The 20,306-nt window shown below is 47.4% G+C and overlaps 1 protein-coding gene across 2 annotated transcripts in view; it reads right to left on the bottom strand.

Annotated features, from left to right (window-relative positions):
- The window catches only part of ZDHHC8 (zDHHC palmitoyltransferase 8), a 218,277-nt gene that overhangs the window by 37,783 nt on the left and 160,188 nt on the right, over positions 1–20,306 (bottom strand). For both annotated transcript variants that reach the window (XM_085636173.1, XM_085636174.1), the window contains exons 3-5: positions 18,196–18,353; positions 8,851–9,023; positions 3,456–3,558 (exon numbers count right to left, since the gene is read on the bottom strand). In XM_085636173.1, the coding sequence (XP_085492299.1) occupies positions 3,456–3,558; positions 8,851–9,023; positions 18,196–18,353 (434 nt within the window). The remainder of the gene's footprint in view (positions 1–3,455; positions 3,559–8,850; positions 9,024–18,195; positions 18,354–20,306) is intronic.

Here is a 20,306-nt window from a genome sequence, read left to right as displayed (position 1 = left end):
ATACTGTGCATGGTTATTTAGCATGCTCACCACGTAGTAATCACTACATGTATATACACTACTTCTTTAGACACCCCTATTTTTTTAGATACCTTATTGACATCGCTCCGTATTATACAGTGAGTGTAGAAGGGATCCTTTCGGTCCTGAAGAAGCCGCCAGCGGAGGGCTTCAAAACATGTTGACAGACATAAGAGGGACTGCTCATTGAGGCAATATACCTCCACCCCTTTTACCCCACTTTTAATAATACCAGCTCAAAGGAATATTAAAGTTTTTTACTCCAAAGAGCCAGGTATTGTTTTTAATTCACTCTCTTTCACTCCTGACCCTTCCACTCGCAGTCCTACACGACACACAGTCTTGTTTTTTTCAGAAGTAGCGCTCCCACGTTGTTGTAGGTCGTAGCACACCCCGTCCCCCAGCTGGGCGGGAAGACCCCTATGATGAAGCATGACACCAAGGGCCCTTTTGGTGTGTGAGGGGTATTTTAACAAAACTGTGTGTTTTCCACCACTGTAGGAAACATGCGTGGTCTGGGAGGACACGGTTAAACATCAATCTGGGGGTGGATCTTTATGTTTTCTATAGAGCTCATGCTGAGACCACCTATGTCTACAATACTGGTGTCTGCACACAAGCTCTTGGCTATGGTGAGCAGCTATGTCAGCATCGTTGAAGTCTGCAGACAAGATCTTGGTGATGCCATGCGGAGAGCAGCTATGCCAGCGTTGCTGCGGCCTGCAGACAAGCTCTCGGCCATCCCATGCTGAGAGCAGCTATGCCGACGTAGCTGGTGTCTGCAGAGAGCAGCTATGCTGGCGTTACTGGTGTCTGCGAACAAGCTCTTGGCTATTCCATGCGGTGAGCAGCTATGTCAGCATTGTTGATGTCTGCAGACCAGCTCTTGGCTATCCCATGCTGAGAGCAGCTATATCAGCGCCACTTGTGTCTGCAAGCAAGCTCTTGGCTATCCCATGAGAGAGCAGCTATACTAGAGTCGCTTGTGTCTGCAAATAAGCTCGTGGCTATCCCATGCAGAGAGCAGCTATGCCAGTGTCTCTCGTACCTGCACACAAGGTCTTGGCTATCCCATGCGGAGAGCAGCTATGCCGGTGTCACTGGTGTCTGGACACAAGATCTTTGATATCCCATGCTGAAAGCAGCTATGCCTGCATCGCTGGTGTCTGCACACAAGCTCTTGGCTAGCTCATGCTGAGAGCAGCTATGCCGCATCGCTTGAGTCTGCAGACATGCTCTTTGCTATCCCATGCAGAGGCCTGCATCACCGGTGTCTGCAGACAAGCTCTTGGCTATTCCATTCTGAGAGCAGCTATGCCGGTGTCACTGGTGTCTGGACACAAGATCATTGATATCCCATGCTGAAAGCAGCTATGCCTGCATTGCTGGTGTCTGGCTATCCCATATTGAGAGCAGCTATGCTGGCATCACTGGTGTCTGCAGAAAAGCTCTTGGCTATCCCATGTGGAGAGCAGCTATGCCTGCGTTGCTGGTGTCTGCAGACCAGCTCTTGGCTTTCCCATGCTAAGAGCAGCTATGCAGGGATTGCTTGTGCCTGCAGACAAGCTCTTGGCTATTCCATACTGAAAGAAGCTATGATGCGTCGCTGGTGTCGGCCAATCAGCTCTTGGCTATCCCATGCGGACAGCAGCTATGCCATCATCGCCGGTGTCTGCAGGCAAGGTCTTGACTATCCCATAATGAGACCAGCTATGCGGACGTCGTCGGTGTCTGCACATAAGCTCTTGGCTATCCCATGCTAAGAGCAGCTATGCCTGCGTTGCTGGTGTTTGCAGACCAGCTCATGGCTAACCCATGCTGAGAGCAGTTATGCCGGCATTGCTTGTGTCTGCAGACAAGCTCTTGGCTATTCCATACTGAGAGCAGCTATGATGTGTCGCTGGTGTCGGACGATCAGCTTTTGGCCATCCCATGCGGACGGCAGCTATGCCATCGTCGCCGGTGTCTGCAGGCAAGGTCTTGGCTATCCCATAGTGAGAGCAGCTATGCTGACATCGCCGGTGTCTGCACACAAGCTCTTGGCTATCCCATGCTGAGAGCTGCTATGCCGACGTCGCCGGTGTCTGCACTCAAGCTCTTGGCTATCCCATGCTGAGAGCTGCTATGCCGGCGTCTATGGTGTCTGCAGATAAGCTCTTGGCTATCCCATGCTGATAACAGGTTTGTGGACATGAGGTATGTGGGCATTGCTGGTGCCTGCAGGCCACATCCTGGCATTCCTATGCTGAAAGCAGCTATGCTGGCATCGATGGTGCCTGCAGACCAAGTGGTTGTCTGTAGACAACTCCCGGGTATTCCATGCTGAGAGCAGATGTACAGGCATCGCTGGGGTCTGCATAGCCGGTTGCAGCCCAGATGAGGCCTTTTCTATGCATTACAGTAGCAGCCATTACCACAGTCACTGACAAAAAAAAGAAGTACATTTTAAAACTGTCCGCAACATAACTTCTGAGGATATAAAACGATGCTGTCCAGGAAATGTTACAATTTCCATCCTCCATGCTAGTGACCGAAACAGAGCAAATGCAAGTTGGCAAAGATTCACAAATGCATTCAATCAGCGTGCTGGGAATTTGATAGAATTTCCAAGAATTACCAGTGTTTGCTAAAGTGGAATCGTAATACTTCAGCAAGTTAAGAAGAGTCCCCTTTTGTTGCTCTGATAAAACGGCCTTGTATTAAAGGCTACACAGGAGGTTACCCAAACTGAGGAAATCCTTCCTGGGATGAGTTGGGCGCCCAATAACCTCCACCGTTCTCTAACTTACCACTCTAGTCTACAGTAACCACAAAGGATAGCTGCTCTTATAGAACAACATAGCCCTCCACTCCCCAAAAGTAAGAATACAAAATAAAAAGTTGAAAAACTTCCGTAATAATGATGAATCATTATAAATTGTTTAAGAAGTTAGAAAAAACAATAATATAACACATATTGTCTTAATATTTGGGTACTATTTTATGTTTAATATTTAAATCGCTGCTTTTCCTAACATTGTATAGGGTTCACTTTTCTGCTCATCCACGAATGCTTTATTTATTGTCTTGAATAATCTTCAGGATTTCATATTGAAAGAGAATTGGGGAGTAATATTCCTACCTCCTATAGGAAGCATTAATTCATAGTTAGTGCTGTAATGAGGGGTGTCAGAGGAGGGTACTGGGAAGAAGTTACCCCATTTTTTGTATTCTATATTTTTACTCTTTTTTTAATTTATTTTTTATAGTCGGTGGATGCTTTGAAATCCTTGCACAGGAAGTATATTTTAAATGTATCTAATGAGATCAGTTGCACAGCACAGTATGCCCATTTCATTATTATTGAAACATTGTACCTACTGCGGCAGGTTTTCTTTTTTGTGGATACGCTCACGTAGCATGGGATAGCTTCACACCGCTGGCGCATCACGTACCTGCTCGTTGGTTGTGCGGCCGCGAGCCACCAGGACCATGTGGAAGCCCGTCAGGCCAATGACGGGAATGAAGAACAGGCCCGCCACGCACATCACGCCCATGCTGGAGATCGGGCTTAAGGAAAAAAAACACAAAGACACTCTAGGAAGCCGCGTGCAGCAAGGATACATTGTCTGATGGGAAAAGATGCTCTCAGATGAGAGAGGCTCAAAGTAACAGGATGAGGAAAGTATTTTATTCATGAGGCACCTCGGTACGGAGGACACCTTCTTTAGTCTCATGGACCAAAAATATGTGTTAGCCAAATAGAGGTATTCTTCGGGCAAGGTAGCCTAGTGTAAAAAGGCAATCATTTTTATCATGTGAAAACAATGCTCCCCTCCAAATTCCTTTTTATTGAATTGTGGGTATGACCAATTCACAAAGCCCAGCTTTGAAATATCATGATACTACCCCAGTACATTTACATCACTGTTTGAACTTTTTGACTTTTTAGGGGATTCTCAAAACTGCCCGAGACTACGACGGACAAAGAACTTCGGTAGTGCATGAAGGTCCTCGCTACAAATTACTTGTAGTCTCCGATTAACCGGGCCTGGTTACCGGGCCAATCCGGAATTAAGAATAATGCAGAAACATCAGAGGCCCAAACAGTTCACGACAGGAATTCCAGTTGCTGAAAGCAGCCAAAATCCCCAAGTGAAAATGCCCCAGGTGAAAATCCGCACAGGAATAAGGAATAACAAGGGGAGCGGGTGGGTGCGTTACATCCCATTCTACCGGTGCATCCCCATTCCTAAGCGGACCCTCCTTGTCCATCACAGAAGGGGCCACTTATTTTCATCACCAAACGATGAAGTTTCGGCCGGTAACAGCATCTACGGTGGCCTGTATTATCTAAATAATTAACGGACAACTTATAATAAGTGCTTTAGGAGCCTAATTTACTCCTTTCTGAAACTCTTATTCATGCAGATTTGAAATCTGAATAAATGTTTCAGAAATGTGACCTTGCATGCAAAACGTTTCTGCTTTTATTTTGTCTGTAGGGAAAGCGCTTCCCAAACACGGTCTCTAAAATATTGGGATGTTGGGAGTCTTTCCACCCATTTATGCAACTATTATATAATTTTGGGTTTATTTTTAGCTGTGGAAAAGATTTAAATCCCGACTGGAAAGGTTTCTGACAACATTGTTGAGGGTGGTTATAACATTTTTAATGAACACCCCTTTGCTCCTCCCACGAAAGACCCACATTTAAAGACCCCCAACTTACGACGGTGGGCAATGCGATATATTGATGAATGTTCTACCCCTGTCGTGGACACACTGTACAATTCTAAAATCTCGCATCCTAATTCGGCAAATAAGGTCGTATTTTTACAATCAAATGGCTTTTTGTGCACATTCAGGTGTGAAAGGTTTGTTACTTGGGAGTTTGAGACTTAAGTTCCGTAGCTCGATCACTTTCGGTTTTAAGCCTTTGACCTTTCCAGCTGGAAGAGCTGGGCTCCACAGCTGGCTGCAGGCTAAGCCTGGAAGATGCCACCCTGGCCAGTTCCTTCTGTCTTCCGAGCATCTTTTCTAGGCACCAGCCTGATAGATGCAAAACATATGACCTGATTGGTAAGGGTGAGGACACGTGCAAGATCTTGTCGAGCCACAGAGCGTTCTCTGATTGGTCAGGGTGAGAACACGTTCCAAGTCTAGTCGAGCCACAGAGCGTTCTCCAATTGGTCAGTGTGAGAACACGTTCCAGTTCTAGTCGAGCCACAGAGCGTTCTCTGATTGGTCAGTGTGAGAACACGTTCCAGTTCTAGTCGAGCCACAGAGCGTTCTCCGATTGGTCCGGATGAACCACATTTTAATAATCTCCAGCCAAATCTGTAAAATAGTGACGTTTTGCCAAGGCTTTCGGAGAGGTAAACAATCAATAGGCCAGGTTTGTTCTGGCAGGTTTCTGATGTAGAATGGCAAAGGCGGGTCCTTGAAAATGCAGTATTGCTGTTTTGAGCATGCGTCCTCCTGAGCACCGGCGACCGTGACCCAGTTTCTGAAAGTGAGAACAGGCAAGGAGTTTGCAATGAGCCCCCGATGAGCACAGATGTGCGTTTTCTCAGGAGTCGGCCTCATGCCATGGTGTAAGCAAAGTGCATCCACGCACTAGCTTTGCATCAGAAGAGGTGTACTGGCCGAAAGGTAAACCATGATAGGTCCTCACCTCACAAGACGGGGGATGGGGCACAGATCACAGCTGGCATGTGACTGTCTGGGTCCCAACCCTCCTGGCCTTTTAGAGTCTTTCATGACATTTCTATAGGCCAACCTCAGTGGCGGCTCCTCCGCTATGCCGGAGGAGCGTTGCCCCACTGCTTTCAAGCAGTGCAAGAAGTAGAAACATAAAATAAGAATAACTTTCACTTATTATCATTTTATGTTTGTTCTGCTTTGCGGATGGGAGGGTGGGCAGGGCTACACTGCTCCTGGAGCAGGGCCGGGGAGGAGTGGTTTGCACACTCCTAAGTGCACAATGACTGTTTCGTCGGCCCTCTGGGCCGCCCAAACCAGTCATGCACACTTTCCCCATTCTCCCTGCACGCTACATTACACCGTGCATGGAGAACATGCCCAGGGACACATTCCCTGGTTGAGCGTCGAAACAGGATGCTTAAAACCAATCACAACGCTGCATTGCAGCGTTGCAATTGGTCAGGGGAGCCTGGGTGCTTACCAATCACAACAAACCCTCCCGTAATCGCGACCTCCTGTGCCATCTCACCACCCGCAAGCCATGCTGGCCACCACTGGCCAATCTGCTCCCGAGTGCCTGGCTTGAGACTGGAGGGCTCTCGCCAGCTTAGCTTTAAGAGGACATGGCTTTAGCCCAGAGTCACTGCACAACTGTCTGTGGATGGGTAGCCGGGGTCTGTGCTGGTTAATCCTGCAAGACACAGACAAGACAACACTTCTGCCTCAACCAAAGCCTACGAAGAGCTCGCCTTCAAGCTCTACATTTAACAAGCACTGACAAAGACAATAGGTCTCGTTTTTATTTACATATTTGGCTCTACCAATGCGTTTTGTCCATGCCGTACAGCAGGCAACATATCTATGTTGTATTGCATGAGTAAAAGGAGAGCTGAAAAAAACATGATTTTGCAGGCGTGCACATGGGTTATGACATATGCCTGCGCATGCATCGTGATGCATACTTGTAATTAGGGCGCCAATAAGTATGTGAGTAAGTACAAGGAGGGTCGCGAGGCACGAGGGAGAGAACAATATGAGGGTGAAGGGAGTAGCACATGGGCAAGAGCAACACAGAGCGTCAGAGGGGGGAGAGACGCACAGGGAGGCGAGAGAGAAACACGGAGCGCTGGGAAGGGAATAAGCATGCAAGGGAGACAGCCGGAAAACATGCACTCTCATGGAGCACGTAATCAAAGAGAAAAAAAAATGTTGCATAAAAATGAGCAGTGGGAGGGCAGAAGTAAAGCTACGCTTCAGGAGAGGGACAAATACATGATGGACAAGGCAAGACATTGAATAAGTAACAAATGGTGACAATAAAGCCAATCACAGGCAAGCAATGGGCGGATATTAAGCCGACATTAAGCTCTTGGTAAGCGGACAGTAGGTCTTTTGCAACCAGAGAGCTTGCAGTCTGGAAGGATCAACCTTAAAATGGATGCAAGACGGGCACCAGGAGTTATTGTAATAGGTTGAAAACTACAGGTAGGGGGCAAAAGAATGCAAGGCGGTAAGGGCTATAACAGGAGACTGCTGGACATGGGCAGAGTGACTGGGCTTCACAGTCCCTATCTGCAGAAACCAAAAAGTGCTCATCTATAACTTGTGCCACTTAAATCTATCCTAGTTTCACACGCTGTGCGTCATTCTTCCATCTAGCAGAGGCACTTTTTTCTGAATAACATGTTGGGGCCATCGACAGGCGGCAGAATCATGACAGACCCGAAGACCCTAACAGCGCAGACAAAGATCTGCCATCTTCAGATTCTGTTTCATGTCATTAAGTTCAGTAACAACTCATGATTGGTCTAAAAAGAGGCTGGATAGACCTCTGATGCAGGACTTGGGCAGGCTTTGATGGGTCTAGCAGTCATTATTTTGGCTCATTTGCTGACTGGACGTCTTGGTGCTTGTTGTCTTCAGTAAATGGGCAGGTTACTCGGGCAGGACTGAAATGGGCAGGCTGGATGGGCCTCTGGCAACTATGAGCCAGAACGCTCCTCGTTTCTCTTCATTAGGTGGTCAGGTGTGTTGCTGACGTTTATGAATGTGGATACAAATTCAGCGTTCACTAGATGCAGAACAAAATAAAGGCTACAGCAAAAGACCACAGGCACACCATGATTTCCTTCGTTTTGTGAGCAGATTACCAGAAAGCGACAGAAGTGTGCATGCTTCTTGCCGGGTAAAGGCATCTTTTAAAATCAACAGCAGGTAAACACACACCTTCAACAGCAAAAGGACCACTTGATGGTTTTTGCAAAATAGCCCCCATCCTGCATTCAGCTGTGACTTTATGCAAAAATTAACAACATTTCTTGGGAACCTCCTTTGAGGTTGAAACGTAGCTCCTAAATCTCATGAGTACATGTATGTGTAGGTCATCCAGTCTTTCTTGGCATTCTGGTGCTCACAGGCCTGCGCCTATAATCTGATAAACAGAACTACACGTGATAAAATGTAAATAACCCCTGAACTGGATTAACCACTCACGAATGGACTGGGAAGGTTTTAGCTCATCACGTGTACGGTTCCAGGTTCTTTCCTGTTGGCTGTGACATTCTTCAGGAATCTTCAGTAAGGCCAGTGCTTAATTTGAGCCAGTAGTTTTGGGTGCTCTGCACTGGCACTTAATTATCAACACTAGCGTTTGTGACAGTCTGCCACAAGGTGGCGCTGTCTGGCTAATTTAGAGATGAACACAACTGCAGTGCATTATAAATTGAATATACATTTAGAACGACTATTACCTGCCGCTCAAGTCATTCTTATTGCTTTGGGGTCTGAAATAGTCTGAATTGTCACACCTGTAGGCGTGCAATGGTTAGTAGTTGTGTTGTTACTATCATTGGCAGCATGGAAGGGGCAATGTAGGGTGCAAGCTGCAGTGGTCTCGCGACAAGAGCACTGGCACTTTTTTTTATTTTATTTTTTACAAATTAAGCACTAACGAAGGCTGACCCTGGTCTGGACTGCTAATGGAGTTGCATGTAATCTCTCCTGTGGAGCAGACTATTGGTCCTATCCATTTTCTTTGCCTTTACTCCTATCCAAGATCTGTTCCCAAAAAGATCAAGAACCACAGACTTTTTCTGCCCTATCTTGCTTTTACCCCCTCCCCAGTTGCCCCTCTTGGAAGGATACGTGATGGTGGTGTGCACCGCCCCCAGGCGCTCCGCGTGATTTAAAACAAAGAGGAGGCCGGAGCTGAAGACCCCCACCATGTGCACGCTCAGCGACAGCAGGAACAGGAAGAAATAGCGGTAGTTCCTTCGGCCAATGCAGTTGTTCACCCAGGGGCAATGATGATCGAAGTCCTGCCGGCAGAAAGAGAGAGGAGGTCAACCTATAGGTAGACGCACTTCAACATCAGAAAAATTAGACGCCCAACCTGAAAAAAGTATGAATCTGGGGTAAGACGACATGTATTTAGTATCATGGCACCACAAACGTGAGTGACAACATTCTTGACAATCACAGCCTCTGGTAATTACACTGGGTGAATACCATTGGTTTTTTGGTCGGGCGTGACAGTGTAGCTGTCTGCAAGACATTCTACTACCATTTCTCTAAATTATATATAGAGGCTACGGGTCCACTCATGGCAATATTACACACTCACAATACGCAATAGGCTGTTCGGCGAACCTTCCTGCCTCCTGTGAAATGTTTGCACTGCAATGCATGAGGGACTAATTTACAACTGAAAACGCACTCAACGATCACACACTGCATTTTTGTAATCTCTTACATGCATTGTATACAGAAAGCAATGCTTTTTTTTTTTTTTAAACTGCGAAAGGCTGGATCAAATTCTTTTTCAAGACTCGAGTGTGAGCCATTACAATCACCACCTCTAACTGCAAACATCACTACTGCCCCCATAAAACACCCAGTGCTTAATTTGAGCCGGTGGTTTCCGGTGCTTGGTACGGGCACTAAATTGTCAACACTGGTGCTTGTGACAGCCTGCCACAAGCTCACTAGTTTAGTGATGACCACAACAGTTAGTCATTTTTAATGCATGTTCAATTAATAATTATTACCTGCCTCCCAAGCCATTCTAATAGCTTTGGGGGCCTGAAATAGTCCAGATTGTGACACTTGTAGGAGTGTGATGGTTGGTAGTTGTGTTGTTACTATCGTTGACAGCACGGCAGGGGCAATGGGTGGTGTAAGCTGCAGTGGCCTTCTGACGAGAGCCCTGGCACTTTTTTTTTTTTTTTAACAAATTAAGCACGGATTACACCACAAAATGTCACTTGTTTTGCTGCCTAATGCAGTCCTTTATTAAAACATATTTCTAGTTCCCTGGTCCAAGGCACAAGCCTAACACATGCTGTGCTTTCTTTATGTAGCACCCTAAGCAGACAAGCAACATTAGGTTCAACATCCATCGTTTGAAAGAATAGCACAGCCATACCCAAACTGATGGTTACAACCTATGTTTATAAATTATAAGTCATAAGCAAAAACACGGATACTTACAACTCCAAGAAATACACCAATGTTAAAAACTTTCAACTGAAAGACACGGATTCTTACAAATTATAGCTCGAACTCATTTATGTTAACTACTCAAGTACACGGATGCCGACCATCAATGAAACGTACCAAGGCTTACACTTTACAACTCATAAACAAAGACAATGGGGCACACAACTCAAAGAAATACACTAATGCACAGAACTCACAACTGAAAGAAACATACAAAGGCTTACAACTCCTAAACGAACACACTGATACTTAAAAATCGAAAATACACTACATCACAAAACTATAACTCATTAAACAAAGACAATGGGACACATAACTCAATGAAATACACTAATGCACAGAACTCACAACTCAAACAAACATACAAAGGCTTACAACTCCTAAACAAACACACTGATGCTTAAAACTCGCAAATGCGCTACTTCACAAAACCACAAATCAAACAATACACCTGAGTTTCTATGTCACGACTCACAATCAAGGCAGCGATGCTCCCAACCCAAAGAAATACACAAATGTAAACATCATTCATCTCAAAGACACCGATGCTTACAATTTACACCTCAAGGACACGCGCTGAAGAGGAGAACTTACAACTCAGACTCTACTGATTACAGGTCAAGAAAGCACTGATGCCTACAGCTTGTAAACTCGTAAATACACGGATGATGATTGCAAGTCTGTAATATCCTCAGTTCTTGTCGATATGTTCCCTTTCATTCTGTACCTAGCTGCTCAGCCAGTGTGAGTGTTCCGCGTAGAATGTTAGTGTGAGTGGAACGCTTTGGTGCCTGAGTGTGGGAGTCAGTTGGGAAGATGGGCTGAGCAGCTAGGAGGCTGCTCCTGGTGGGGCTTCTTCTAGCTTGTTGTACCTTCTTCCTAAGAACTTAATAAATATCATCTACTTCTACCTGGCCACGTCTACAGTGTCTACTTGTGATCCCTGAACATGTGGGACCAGCCCACTATAAAGTCACAACTTGGATTCACCTGGGCTAAAAGGATACAACTCATACCAAGACACCGATGCTCGCAACTCATTAAGAAACTCACTACTGTGTACTACTCTCGACTCAAACAGAAGCACCAATCATAAATACAACTTAAGAATTACACTCATGTTTACAATTTACAACTCATAAACAAAACAGCTTCTGGTCTATGATAGATTCCTCAAAACTAGCGATGCAGTGTGTCGAACTCAGCTAGCGCCCAATGGTCCTGTGAATGTCAGAATGAGCGCTATAAAAATAGGGGTAGTATAACAAAACATAACTTTGACCAAGAAGGGGGGTGGGGGGGGGGGGGGTGCATTAACCAGGTTATCAGATAGCACCATTGACTGAATTGTTAACTGAGTTGCAAAGCGTTAGTTTGCTCATTCACATGTAGCACACATACCAGGATGTTACTGAGCACAAGTGCATTCATTCCATACTTACAAAGTATTAATTTACGCTTCACTTTAAAGAACACAACAGATTCAGTACTTCAAAGTGTAATTAAGAAAAGTCACCTAATCATAAAGCGCTGTAGCGTTCCTTATTAATTAATGTGCGAGGAATGATTTCTGTGGGAGATCATTGGTGCAGAATTGTCTAAAAAATTCATCAGGACAGCTCCGGTTTCTTCAAAACTTTACCATGCACGACTATAAGAGAAGCGCATTGGTGCCTATGGCAAAGAATGTGCAAGGTTGTATATTCCTACACAATTCAGGAGTTGTAGCTGTGATACATTGTAAGGGATCTGCAGAGGTCATACAGCGATGTTACAGCACATTACCTTGCGGGTCCCTTCTTGGAGTGTACACTTGTAGAAGGAGAAGCCACACGACTGTAGAAGTCTTCATCCCCACATAATTCTGGGCGATAATGTGAACTTACATGCCACCTCACATATGTACACAGTGTCTCACATGATATCACACAAGCACGCTTATGGAAAAAATTAGTGACAAACAATACTTTGTTACAGACTCGCCATCAGTGGATTGACCGTTCGTGAGACACCATGCAACTCCCTGAAGAGTCTACCACTTACCATCCTTCCCCCTCACCTCTTTAGATTTCCAATACATCCTCTCCACTCTTCTGCAACGTATCCAACCCGAGCTTAATTAAGAACCATCCACCATTTCACCCTTTCACGATCCCCACTAGACCACCAACCCATGTGCCAGGTGTCTGCCACCACAACATTTTTTCACAGCCCATCGCTCCTGTATAGTGCTCTGTAAATTTCTTTCTAAGTCCAGCCTTGACAAATATATTCCCTCTCAAACTACATGCTGAAATATCTCCCAAATACACTCTTCCGAATGATATCACAATTTTGCATGCCATCAGACAGACACATTGTAAGAAACTGGCTCTATATATACTGCACCAAAGTGAGGTACAGTGTGTATAGAGTCCAAGGGTCTCCAGAGGTTTGGCAGAGGTTAAAGTTAGATATAACCTTACTCTCTAAAGTGGTAACTTGATCGAGCAGTAAGGCAGTATCAGAGGACAGTGTTAAGCATTTGATGTACACACTCAGTCAGCAAATGAATTCACACACTCAAGAACTGAACTCTAGGCCAATTGTTTTTGTATAAAAAAAATATATACTGGTGTTTTATTTCTAGAACCAAGCACGCCTGGTACAGGTACGCATATAAATACTTTGCAGTAGTAAATTGCTTGTATGAACACAGTTCAAAATTGCAGTATGACTTGTACTGGTTTTGGTTACAGTTTTAAGTAAGCAGTTTGCAACACATTGCAGGTATAGTACATTCAAATGAATGGGCTTTTTAAGTAAAATGCAGTCACTTTTCAGATTACTTTTACTAACACAGGGTTGGATCCTAGATTCAGCTCTGGGACATTTCCTGAAAACAGGTGAGTAATTGTGTTTTAGTTAAAGGTACAATTTTTAAAGAATATTATTGTATTTCAAAAGTTGACACTTAGAAACTTTTTCACAACGAACCCTCAATGTTATCCTATGGAAGGAAATTCAATTCATAGGGAAGTTACTTTTTAGTTACTTTTCTTACTCAGTGCAGGACACCTGGGTTCAGCACTGGGACCTTTCCTACAAACAGTTGAGAAAATCTGGTTAGGTTATTTGTGCGATTTTTAAGGAATATTCTTAGTTTAGTCGACAGAAACTTTTTTGGGAGAAAAAGTGTCAATGTTATTCTATGAGGATAAAGAGGTTATCGGTTTCTAGGTAGGTAATCGGTCTTTTGAATTAGGGTTCTGGGGTTAGACTCCGGGGTCTCCCAGGGTCAGTGAAGCACTGTTGTTGCACCCCCAGTGGCACTAGGGCGGCCGGGTGCAGAGTGTTGAGGCCCAATGTTATCCTATGGAGGATAGGGGGCTCCGGTTGGTGGCGGCTGGCAAGCAGGCCACGGGGTTGTGGGAGCAAAGCTCCTAGGGTTAAGCTCAGGGCAAGTTGGGGACCAGGTTAGCACAAAAGGGGCACCCTCAGCGGCACTAGGGCGGCCGGGTGCAGGATGCTGTTTTGAGGTCGGGTGCCCGGTTGATTTCAATGGAGATTCCCCGGGACAAAGAAACACTGCAGGCTCGGGGACTTCCAGGAGTGACCACCACTTCGAAGGGTAAGTTGGAATGTAGAGGGATGGTTAGGCACCACTGGGTTGGGTACACAAGGCCGTGGGGCGTCGGGTGCAGGGGTGCCTTTGGACGTCAGATTTCTTACCCGCTCTGGTCGCGGTAGGGGGGGTCCTCTGGATTGAGGCTGCTGGCGTCGTCTGGAGGCTTGAGGCAGGTCAGGGGTTACCAGATCTCGGGTCAGGATCGCAGAGGGGGACCTCCTCATGGTGTTTGTTCACTCAAACACGGGCCGGGCTCGGCGGGTGCAAAGTGTGCTGGATTTGCGGTTTCTGGCTGGCACCAGAAGCTGCAGTTTAAACACGTCCGGTGTTCACGGCTGAAACAGCTTGGAAAGTGAATACAGGCAGGTCCTCCGGGGCTTCTGAGGTTGCTGGCCCCCGGACACGTTGGGGTTTTGCAGCAGCATGTTCGAGGGGTGACAGGCCTGTAGGGCTGGGGCCAAGTTAGTGGGTGTCGTCCTCTTGTTAACTCTGCACGGCTTCTCGTTCTTCTTTTCTTGTGGTTGCTGGATCTGAGGAAGGAAGGTTCAGGGAGCCCCTAAATACTAAATTTAGGGGTGTACAGGTAGGTAAAGGGCAGAGACCAATGGGTCCTTTCCCTTGGGTGGGTACACCCCCTATTCTGCTACTCTCCAGTGGAGGGGGGCAGGAGCCTGTCCCTGGTTGGCTGGGTCCCCCCCATGCTCAAGATGGCGACGACCCAAGGTTGTAGAGGGGTGGAGTTGGCAGAGGTGGGCACACCTCTCTTCCTCACTTGTTTGTCCCGCCGGTTCTCCCGCCCAAAGTGGGGGGGTAGAACCAGTGCGGACCAGTTGCTGAAAGCAGCAAATGGTCTGGAGAGGTTCACAAAGACGGCATGCCTTTGAAGCCTCTCCTTCGTGAACCCTGCCCATCCTGGGGGAGGAGGCTTGGCATCTCGTCTCAGGATGTGCAATGTTTCAGGCCCCAGAGAGCAGCAGGCTCTCGACCCAGGGGTCCAGAAACATGTCTAGTGGTGGAAGCCTGCGCATCCACTCAGTCAGGTCACTGGTAGTTGGTCGTTTTTCAGGGGCATCTCTAAGATGCCCTCTGTGGTGCATTTTACATTAAATCCCACACTGGCATCAGTGTGGGTTTAATGTGCTGAGAAGTTTGATACCAAACTTCCCAGTCTTCAGTGTAGCCATTATGGTGCTGCGGAGTTCGTAATGACAACCTCCCAGCACCATATACTCTTAATGGCAGCACTGCGCTTACAGTGACCAGGAATGGACCTGGGTACTGTAGGGGCACAGGGCTCATGCTCCTGTGCCCACACCACTGGCATAGGGCACCCAGCTAGAGGGGTGACTGAGGTATGCCAGGGCAGTGGTTTGTGGGCATGGCACACAGGGATGTGTGCCATATCGACTGTTTTGTTCTGCACCCAGACACTCAGCCTGCAAAGGCAGTGTGTGTGTGTGTGTGTGTGTCAGGGTACAGGGCCTCTACGGGTGACACAATAAGTGCTGCAGTCCTTAGGGGCCTTTTCTGGTCACTGTGCCCTGGGTACCTATGGTACTATTTACCAGGGGCTGACATGTGGCCAGAGATGCCAATTGGGTTTTGTTTTGGGGAAGAACACAGGCCCTGGGGTCCTGATTGGCAGGGCCCCAGAGCACATCAAGTCAAAGAGCATCAGTAGTCTGGCAACAAAATAAAGGGGGGGGGGGGGGGAGGGTTAACGGAAACAGAAACCCACTTTCTCACACACATATCACGCATCTTTCCAGTATCTCTCACACACAAAACTTCACACAATCTCTAACCTGCACTCACTTGCATAATCGCATGCTTTTTTCAAACAGCACCTATAAAGCTATTATCCAGTGTAAAACAAATTGCTTCTATCTACCTGGGCGAGATGAAAGGGTGGGTCTGGCTGGCAGGATTGAAACTGGAGACCTGTAGTTTGTGCAGCATCTTCTTCTGTGGAAGCATTACCCCACTAGCATATAATGTCTATGGTAGATCTTATCCATGAAATCTCATATATGCAATGTGTCTCATGACGTCACACACGCCTATCAATCAAATCAATCAGGGGTTTGTTGGATCGAGACTACTCACCTGTAAGGGTCTCAAGGGGGTGGGGGGTGCAGGTTCCATTCCATTAGGGGGTCTGTCGAAGAGCCAGGTCTTGAGGTTTCTTGTGAAGATGGGGAGCGATGTCGTCTGTCTGAGGTGGAGCGGATGGGCGTTTAATGCCTTGGCCGCGAGGAAGGAGACGGGCGGACTCCCAATCTGGTCTTTCTGGTGCGAGGGAACACGGCGTAGGAGAGCTGGGCTGATCGTAGGGTCCTTTGAGGTGCGTGGAATTTGAGTCGGCTGTACAGGTATGCTGGTCCGGTGCCGTGGAGGGACTTGTGTGCGTGGGTGAGTATCTTGAAAGTGATTCTCGCCTAGACGGGGAGCCAGTGGAGTGTGCGCAGGTGCTGGAAGATGTGGCAGTGTTTTGGCAGGTTGCGGACTAGTCTTGCGGCGGCGTTCTGGATATTCTGTTGCTTTTGCAGGTGAGGTTTTTGTTTATAATCACCGACAGGAAAATATATGTTCTCGTGGCTAAGGAGGAGCCTGGGCTTGTCCTATTCTACCCCTAGACTGCACAGTTGACTTGTAGCACAAAGGCAATGGGAGGCACGAGCCCATTGGCTGGTGGAGTGAGGTTTTGGCTGGGTGTGCAAGGGAAGGCTTCCTCCTTCTCACCTTCCCTTGTGCACCCTGTGGAAACAAGCTTTCATCGTCCCCCGCCAAACCTTTTAATGAGTAAATATTTAGTGGTGGAGCGGAAGAATGATTGTGAATTTTTCACCGGCTTTGATTACGATAGGTGGCGGAAGGGTTGCCGCTAGCGGGAGCCGGTCCACATAGGAAGGAACGTTAAAGAAGGGGGAAAGAGCGAGCGTGTCAGGGACTTGTAAGGGAGGATGGAAGGGTTGGTGAGGATGGGACAGGTGGGTCAGCTCTGGTTGGAGTGCAGTGAGACTGAAGGATGTGAGACAGAGGTTTCTGAAAGGATTGACCAGAGACAGTAGGGGAACTTGCAAGTTTCAGAAGAGGGGCGTGTCATGGGGGTAAAAAGGGAGGTTTAGGAGTGGGGGGATGGGGCTAGAAATGTTTGTTCGTGTAGTTGTAAGGCATTATGCTACATACACTTGAACTAGTTCTCATTAAAGCAGCATTTTAGCACAATTTGCGAGTCTGACATGTTTGCCTTTATTACCTGAATCACTGCCCTTGGCAACATCTATTTTAATCCCGATTTCAGCACAGAGCATCTTTTTTTTTTCCCCCGGATATACCCGTCTAGCCCTCAGTCAGCCGGTCGAGCCAGTCTGCCACACCGGCCAGCCTACCCTCCCGTCCCGGCCAACTCACTCAACGTACGAGCCCAGGGAGTACTAGGCATGGCTTATCTTTTCAGCCTCCCCGGTCTGTCCATCTCCACCCTCCCTCCAGCAGCCAACCAGCCCAGCCGAACTGCGGGGAACCAATCCGCAGTCAGCCATTAGTCGGTCAGCCTTGCGCTGGTCGGACCTAGGGGGTCGACTTAGCCTTCCAGCCATGTCGTTCGGGCCCGCCGTTCCATCGAGGTCATCAGCCTGGCCGTGAGTCCTGGCTCACCTGCACAGCAGTCCAGCCAAGCCCGCCGACCTACGTAAACAAGCATTGGCATAGCCAATAGGTCTCGCTTTTGGGACCTTATAAGTGTTTAGCCATGCAACATTTGCATAACTAAACACTTATAAGGTCCCAAAAGCGAGACCTATTGGCTATGCCAATGCTAGTTTTAACTGCTGCAATCTATTGAAGCCTCACGGAGAACATCAAAGCGGCCCTGCGGCAGCGAAAGTGATCGCGATCAAACATCAAAGCGGCCGCGAAAGTGATTGTAATCGCGGTAATGCGCGACGCGCGTGCCCGTGCACATGCACTGTAGCTCTAGGCTGGCCTGGTAGCACTTTTTGGAGCCCTCACAAAATGTCTCCCCAGAACAGCGCATGCGCTGGGTCAGGGGAGACCTAATAATCACCATCCAGCCAGTCTGCCAGTCTGCCAGTCAGCCCACTTCACACAGAGCAGTAATGCTTTGATATCTTTGACTTGTAATGATATGCAATGTAGAAGTGTTTCTTATGAATATTCACCACTTTTCAACTTCACCCCTGTGTTAGAATCGGCTGCACTTATGGTGGAAAACAAGGTTTTATAAATTAAAGCATATCTACATGTATTTAAATATCACTTTTGTGGGCGAAATTTCCTATGTAAGTTTTAGCTAAACAATCCATAAATCAGCATAACCCCAGTCTGGCGTCGCGTGATGACGCAGCACGCACGGCGCTCACCTCCACGCAGTTGTCGCAGACGCTGCAGTGCGAGCAGCGCGGCGGGCGGTAGAAGTGGCACGTGGCGCACCATTTCATCCGTACTTGGATGCCTTTAATCTCCACGTTCTTGTACAGCGGAGCCCGGAAGTCGTCGTCTTTGTCCTCGTCCTCGTCAGCTGCGAGAAATAAGAAAAGCAAAATGTTATAAACTTCTGCTGAGAGATGTGCAGTTCTCCCTAACCCCACAGTTTCACCGTGCAGGCCACATTTTTAAAGGGAAGCTGATTTTCACTGTATTTGGGGAGTTAACTTGCACTCTAAAAAAAAAAAAAAAAATTCTACTCGTTTTTTAAATTGCACATTTTTATTATACTTTCGAAACTGTGCAGATGAGCTACTCTAGGAACGCAGCAGGGTATCTCGCAAAGAAAGAACTGGAGACCTGCGCCTGTTTGGGCCCAATCCAAACTTCAGCCACCTGTGAACAAACTGAGGTGAAATGGGAAGGCCTCCATAAAGGCCTGCAGGGCTGGGACAGAATCAGTCACATACAGTCTACCCCTTTGAACAGGGCTGGCGGCAGGGCTGAGCTCGAACCAGCTGCATGTGTGTGACAGATGCCATAAAATGCCAGCAGGGCTGGGACAGGGTAAAGCATATTCCAGCCGGCAGCAAAGACCTGTCACGAAATCTCTCATTCCTCTTGAGGCGGCTCCGCTGCGACTATAACCATGCGTGACGTGCACCTGCCTCACAAAGAACTTGCTGCCGCGACATTTCCTGCAGACCTGCTTCTCCTCAGAGAGGTGGCACATGAGTGGAAGAAGAAGAAAAACCTGCGCTATTTTTAGTCCTTCCTCTCCCTTGCTGCTGGTTCCTGTGCTTTGGGAACATTTCCCTAGCAAGGACCTTGAGGTGTCAGGAACCTGTCATGTGCCTTCCCACTCGTTCAGCCATCAACTGCGCGATCCACAGGCCTGTTCACTCTGTGCAATTCACCAGCAGCCCTAGACATTGCATTTTTCACTCTAGACATTACATCTTTCACCTCATGGCAACACCAGAGGCAGGGTTGGATTGGGATTAAAAATCGGCCAGGGCACGCAAAAAAAAAAAAAAAAGTGGCCTACATTTGCATATTGCCTTTCCACAAAATACTGCTTCAGCGAAAAGTTTATTATAAAAAAAAAAGGGAGGGGGGTAAAAAAAAAAAAAGCATGGATTAGTTTATACTGGTGAAACACACCTGAAAACAAGTGAGGCCACTTCTGCTCAGGCCCCCTGCCCCCGCTCAAGCTGCATACATTAATGAATGGGCCGGCCCAGCGAGAGAAAGGGAGGGACAGCTCCGCCCATCTTCCTCCAGATAGGCCACTCAGGCACTAACTGTCGCTGGCAGCATCCCAACAACGCAGAAACTGCCAAAATCGGCCCCCCAGGTTGCTCAGAAAATCAGCCCTCAGCTGGAATTCAGATATCGGCCCCTCAGGGATTGCCTGAGGGCCCGCGTTACCAATCTGACCCTGACCAGAGGTAGCCCTGATTATGCCAGCATTGTTTTTAGACATAGCTCATTGTTCCACATCTTAGGAAATAGATTTTCACGGTGCTCCCCTTCATTTATTTGTTGCAGGAGCTGTTTTCTATCTACTTCTCAAAACACAAAGGGCTCTGGCGTCCTGACTCCATGAAACAGCAGCGGTGGACTCAGGGCCAGACTAGGAGCCCAAAGCAGCCCCTGCACGGTGCGTAGCGAGCGAGGCGGATCACTGCGGAGTTTGGGAGTGTGCAAGTGCCAAGCTTTCGCAGGGCCCGGGAGGCTGGAAATGAAAGTGAGTGGATTATGCCCGTTTGCTGCTTTTGTTACTGAGGGCCAATATTGCAGCACTACTGCAAAATTGGCCCCCAGTAAAAAAAAAACAAAAAAACAGCCCCCAGCCTTCCGGGGAAACGCCATATGCCCGGTACAGCCAGTCCAGCCTTGGGTGGACTGTCCTAGGAGAGCCGTTCAATTAACCACTGAACCGACAGGCCGGTATATCAAAAAAGCCCAGAGAACTCAAACAGTTAGGGCATGTCAGACATCCTATGACTTTGATCCCATCAGCCTTCCCAAGTTTGAAGAGTGG

This window comes from Triturus cristatus, chromosome 11, assembly GCF_964204655.1.
Source record: "Triturus cristatus chromosome 11, aTriCri1.1, whole genome shotgun sequence".
NCBI classification, from domain to species: Eukaryota; Metazoa; Chordata; class Amphibia; order Caudata; family Salamandridae; genus Triturus; species Triturus cristatus.
Note: the sequence above shows the minus strand (reverse complement) of the source record. Positions and strands in the feature narration are given on the sequence as shown.